The following is a 3,952-nucleotide window of genomic DNA, read 5'->3' as shown; positions in this document are numbered from 1 at the left end:
GACAATGCACTGCAGAGGGGGAAACAGGCCGGCCTCTTCCCTCCTCTTGGCTTGGTGACAAGATAGAGAACAAAATGGTTGGCAAAGTTATGAGAGACAGTTGGAGGGATAGGCTGTCTTTCCCATTTAAGGACACTGCCACCCTTTTGAAGGCACTCTCCGTCTCTCCCTCTCCCTCCCCAGACACCACCAGTCTACCACAAAGCCGAGAAAAAATAACACTGCAAAAGAAAAAGAAGAAGAAAAACAAGTGTCTTGGCGTTTCTTCATCAATAATCCCTCCTCTCCCTATGAAGGGAGGAGGAGATGGCTGGGTGTCAGGGCCTTCTTCATTGTTCTCCTCCTTCTCCTCCTCTTCATCTTTTCAACGAGCACAAACAAAGCTAGCAGAAACACCAACAATAGCTTCTTCAATGTTGCATTGATGAGTGCTTCAGAGGGAGCATAAATAGAGAGCAAGGCAAAGCTCATCCAGCATTCCAGCCCAGTGTTCTCATCCTAGTATACATACCACAAAGATCCTTCCCTGTCCACCTTCTTTCTTTGCACTCCTCCTACTTCTGCCTGCTGCTATTCTCTTGGCTATCTTTAGCCCCTCTCTCGTGTTTCCTTTCATTCCATTCCATTCCATTCACTAGATCTTCTCATTGCCTGCCATGGAATCCTCCCATATCACTGGGGATGATGGCGAGGGCTGCAACAGCTGCGAGTCCGGGTGGACAATGTACCTGGCCTCCCCCATGCAAGGCGATGACGACGATGGCGCCAAGGGAAGTGGCAGCGATGGGAGCAATGTCGATGATGGCTATGGCTACAGGTACATCGTCCATGGCAGGAAAGGAGGCAAGGAGTACCATGATGATGGCGATGACAACGACTCCCTCGCCTCCGATGCTTCCACTGGACCAGCCAAGGACAAGGTGCAGCCCTCCTCGCCTGACGGCAAAGAAGCCCCGGGCCATCGAAAGTACGGTGCCGCCGCCGACGACGACAAGGACGACGAGAAGCCAGAGGAGGAAGATGACACGCGCACCAGGTTCTCGACGAGCTCCCGAAAGAAAGCCGCTAGCAAGACGGAGAAAGGCGGCGAGGGGAAGTCATCCAAGCGTGGCCATGGCAAGAAGGGAAGCTCCTCAAGGACAAGCTTCTTTTGGTAAATCAAATGCTTCAGAATCGTTTACTCTGTAGTCTGTAGTCTGTACTAGCAAATTCATAGCAATATGCATGTATTCTGCCTTATGCATCGATCGATCTTTTCCATTTCTTGTTAAGATGAAATGTTAGGAGCATTGGAGAAGAGGAAGGAAGGCTTTTTTGGGTCCTCAGTTTTGCCTTCCATAGTGTTCTCCCATGGTTGACCACCACCACCCAAGTCTAGTAGGGTTAACTGTTGCTGCCATGTAAATCTACTGTAACCTTCGGTTATTATTCAATGCCTTCCTGCTTTCAATGTTGCTTGCATGCAATCTTCTGCTATGTTCCTAGATATTAAATGAGCACTGCTCTTACTCAGAAGCTACACACTGACCAGATAGATTTGCTCACAACGGTATGAGCCATATATGCATTCAAGCACGCAGATAACAGTAAACAGAGGAAGAAGCTAAATCAATTGGATTGCTCTCTGCTTCTTCTCATTCTCTCTAGCCTCTAGAATGTCAGCAGTGTGTATAATGCTTATTTTAATATAACTTTATTACTAATAAAACAGGGGAACATGAGGCCCACATGTTATCTTTCTGCCAGAATCTCTTGTGGCGTTTCAGCAAATCAAATCACTTGCCTGCCTTTTTGTCCAATGATTCATCACCTAAACACAACCCAATGATAGACAAACAGGAACATGCATGTATGTATCACAGCCAAATTAACATTGGGAAATATATAGCACTAGTTTTTTGGAACTTCTTTTCTTGCCAACTCACTTTGCTCAGCATTGCGCTAAGCAGATTCTGAGAAGGTGACCTTGGCCTGAACTAATTGTGTTGGATGCACATCATGTGGCAAGTATATATAACAATTACACAAGAAGAATTATGCGCCCTAACCAAACTCCGGAGGAGGGGGAATATTTGTCTAACCATACCATCATGCCGCATTAAGGCGGCGATTGCTGCACATGTTCTAGACAGGGTGGAAACAATGATTTGTCCATCAGACAGACATGGATAATTAATTGCCATAAACAAACCAACAATCATGTAAGCTGGTTTATGTACTAAAACAGCTAATCTCTTCCTACTTTTCTATATCTGCACCAAACAAAAAAGATTAAGTAAACAGATTTTATGTTTTAGAAGAATATGGAAATGGCAACATGATTACAGCTAATGCACCACTTTTGCACCATACCTAATGCGCAATGTGGCCATGAGCCGCTATACTTTACACGATAATTAAACAACGTACGTTGCATCTTCCAATATGTGGTGGCAACAACATGCTGCAATTAAGCCTTGCCACCCCCAATGATTTGGCATCAGATATCTTCATCTTCATAATAGAAAGACATGATTAGTGTAGGTACGCACGGCACAGTAAAGCACAGAGTAGTAGTAGAGAAGTAGTACAGGTGAGTCCAGCTATATATCACTTGCTATAGATTGTATGGTTCCCTCGATTCCAAAGCAAAAATGATCTAAAAGCAGCTTTGGCGTCGGTCTCAGAGCATCCTTTGTTTGCAGATCGATATTGATATGCATGTCTCTGACCAGCGGCCCCTCTTTCCTGGAAGACAAGCAATCCATGATTAAAAGAAGCCTGTAACTGGAGCTTTGGCAGGATAATTAAGTAGCAATCTTGGGCAATGTCGAGCTTAACTGAAACAACAGAGACTAGGTAAAACAAAAGTAGCAACGTTGACACTTGAATGGCTTCATTCTATAAAAACACTGAAACAGAAAGATCAATATGCTTTTCGGGGGATGTTACAGGATGGTAATGCTTACATGTCATTGCACATTCATCAACTTAAAGAATAATCCTTATTATTGATAAAGAAATAACACTGTGTCGATCGGGAACTAAATTTCAGTCCGACATTTTACCAAGTCCGCCAAAAGGATCCCTTCAGACTCCAGTCGTTTCCTAGTTTTCCCGACCAAATCACGGTACTTAATTAGTTCATGGGCGAGAGGGAGGAGCGACGGCGGCGGCAGCAGGGGGCGCGGACCAGAGTGGCTGCAGGAGATGCAGGTCCATCCAACCACCCTTAATAAAACATTTATATGTAGCCTTGGATCTTGGGTTCGTACTACTTACTAGATTCATCTAGGATATATATGTTGACACTGGGTCATCTTTTATATTTTGACTTCTGACTTCATTTCTAATAGGTGGTGTATGTTCACATATCTTGCACGCCTATATTCCTCAAGATGGTCTGAGTAGATACATTCCTCTTAGTAGACCTTCTCGTATAGAAATGACCAATGTTGAACTACTTTTGTTACTGAAGGATCACTGTTTGGGTCAATCAGAAAACCAAGGTGAGTAGATTTCACGACGTCCTTTATCATATTTCTTGTTGGCGTCTTCAGCAATCTTCAACTGCACTTCAAAACGTAGCAATTGTCGCGTGTGGGTGAACACCTACACCGGGGGTCCACACCCCCGTATTTGTTCAGTAGTGGGCGTGAGGCGCTGCTACCTGGGATCGAGCTGAACATAGAGACATGATGGATTTTATCCAAGTTCAGATCACACGAAGCGAATCGCTACGTCCTGCTTGTTTGATTATACTGAAGTTCTTCCTAACAAAGGGAGCTAAGGCTCCCTCTTCCTTCTCCTATTTTCCTAGCCAAGGGTTCAACTCTCCAACCCTCTAACCTTTTATGCAGTGCTATGGTCCTCCTTTTATATCACAAGGGGCTACCAGATGGGCTAGCTGCATGTGTGACACCTATACTAATAGGTGACGACCAATGCAAGCCTCAAGGCTAGTGCCGACGCG

General features: G+C 44.8%; 1 protein-coding gene across 1 annotated transcript; it reads left to right on the top strand.

Moving 5' to 3' along the window:
- Positions 1-203: 203 nt before the first annotated feature.
- Positions 204-1,391, top strand: LOC124682157 (protein SOB FIVE-LIKE 4-like). Its single transcript, XM_047216900.1, has one exon. The coding sequence runs from the start codon at positions 657-659 to the stop codon at positions 1,155-1,157; it is 501 nt and encodes a 166-aa protein (XP_047072856.1). The 5' UTR covers positions 204-656; the 3' UTR covers positions 1,158-1,391.
- The last annotated feature ends 2,561 nt before the right edge of the window (positions 1,392-3,952 follow it).

The sequence above is a fragment of the Lolium rigidum genome, chromosome 1 (assembly GCF_022539505.1).
Source record: "Lolium rigidum isolate FL_2022 chromosome 1, APGP_CSIRO_Lrig_0.1, whole genome shotgun sequence".
In the NCBI taxonomy this organism is placed as follows: Eukaryota; Viridiplantae; Streptophyta; class Magnoliopsida; order Poales; family Poaceae; genus Lolium; species Lolium rigidum.
This window is presented reverse-complemented; position numbering and strand designations above follow the sequence as displayed.

Bases quoted from the DNA above. Each gene is read 5' to 3' on its own strand.
- LOC124682157 (XM_047216900.1), top strand. From the start codon at position 657: ATGGAATCCTCCCATATCACTGGGGATGATGGCGAGGGCTGCAACAGC.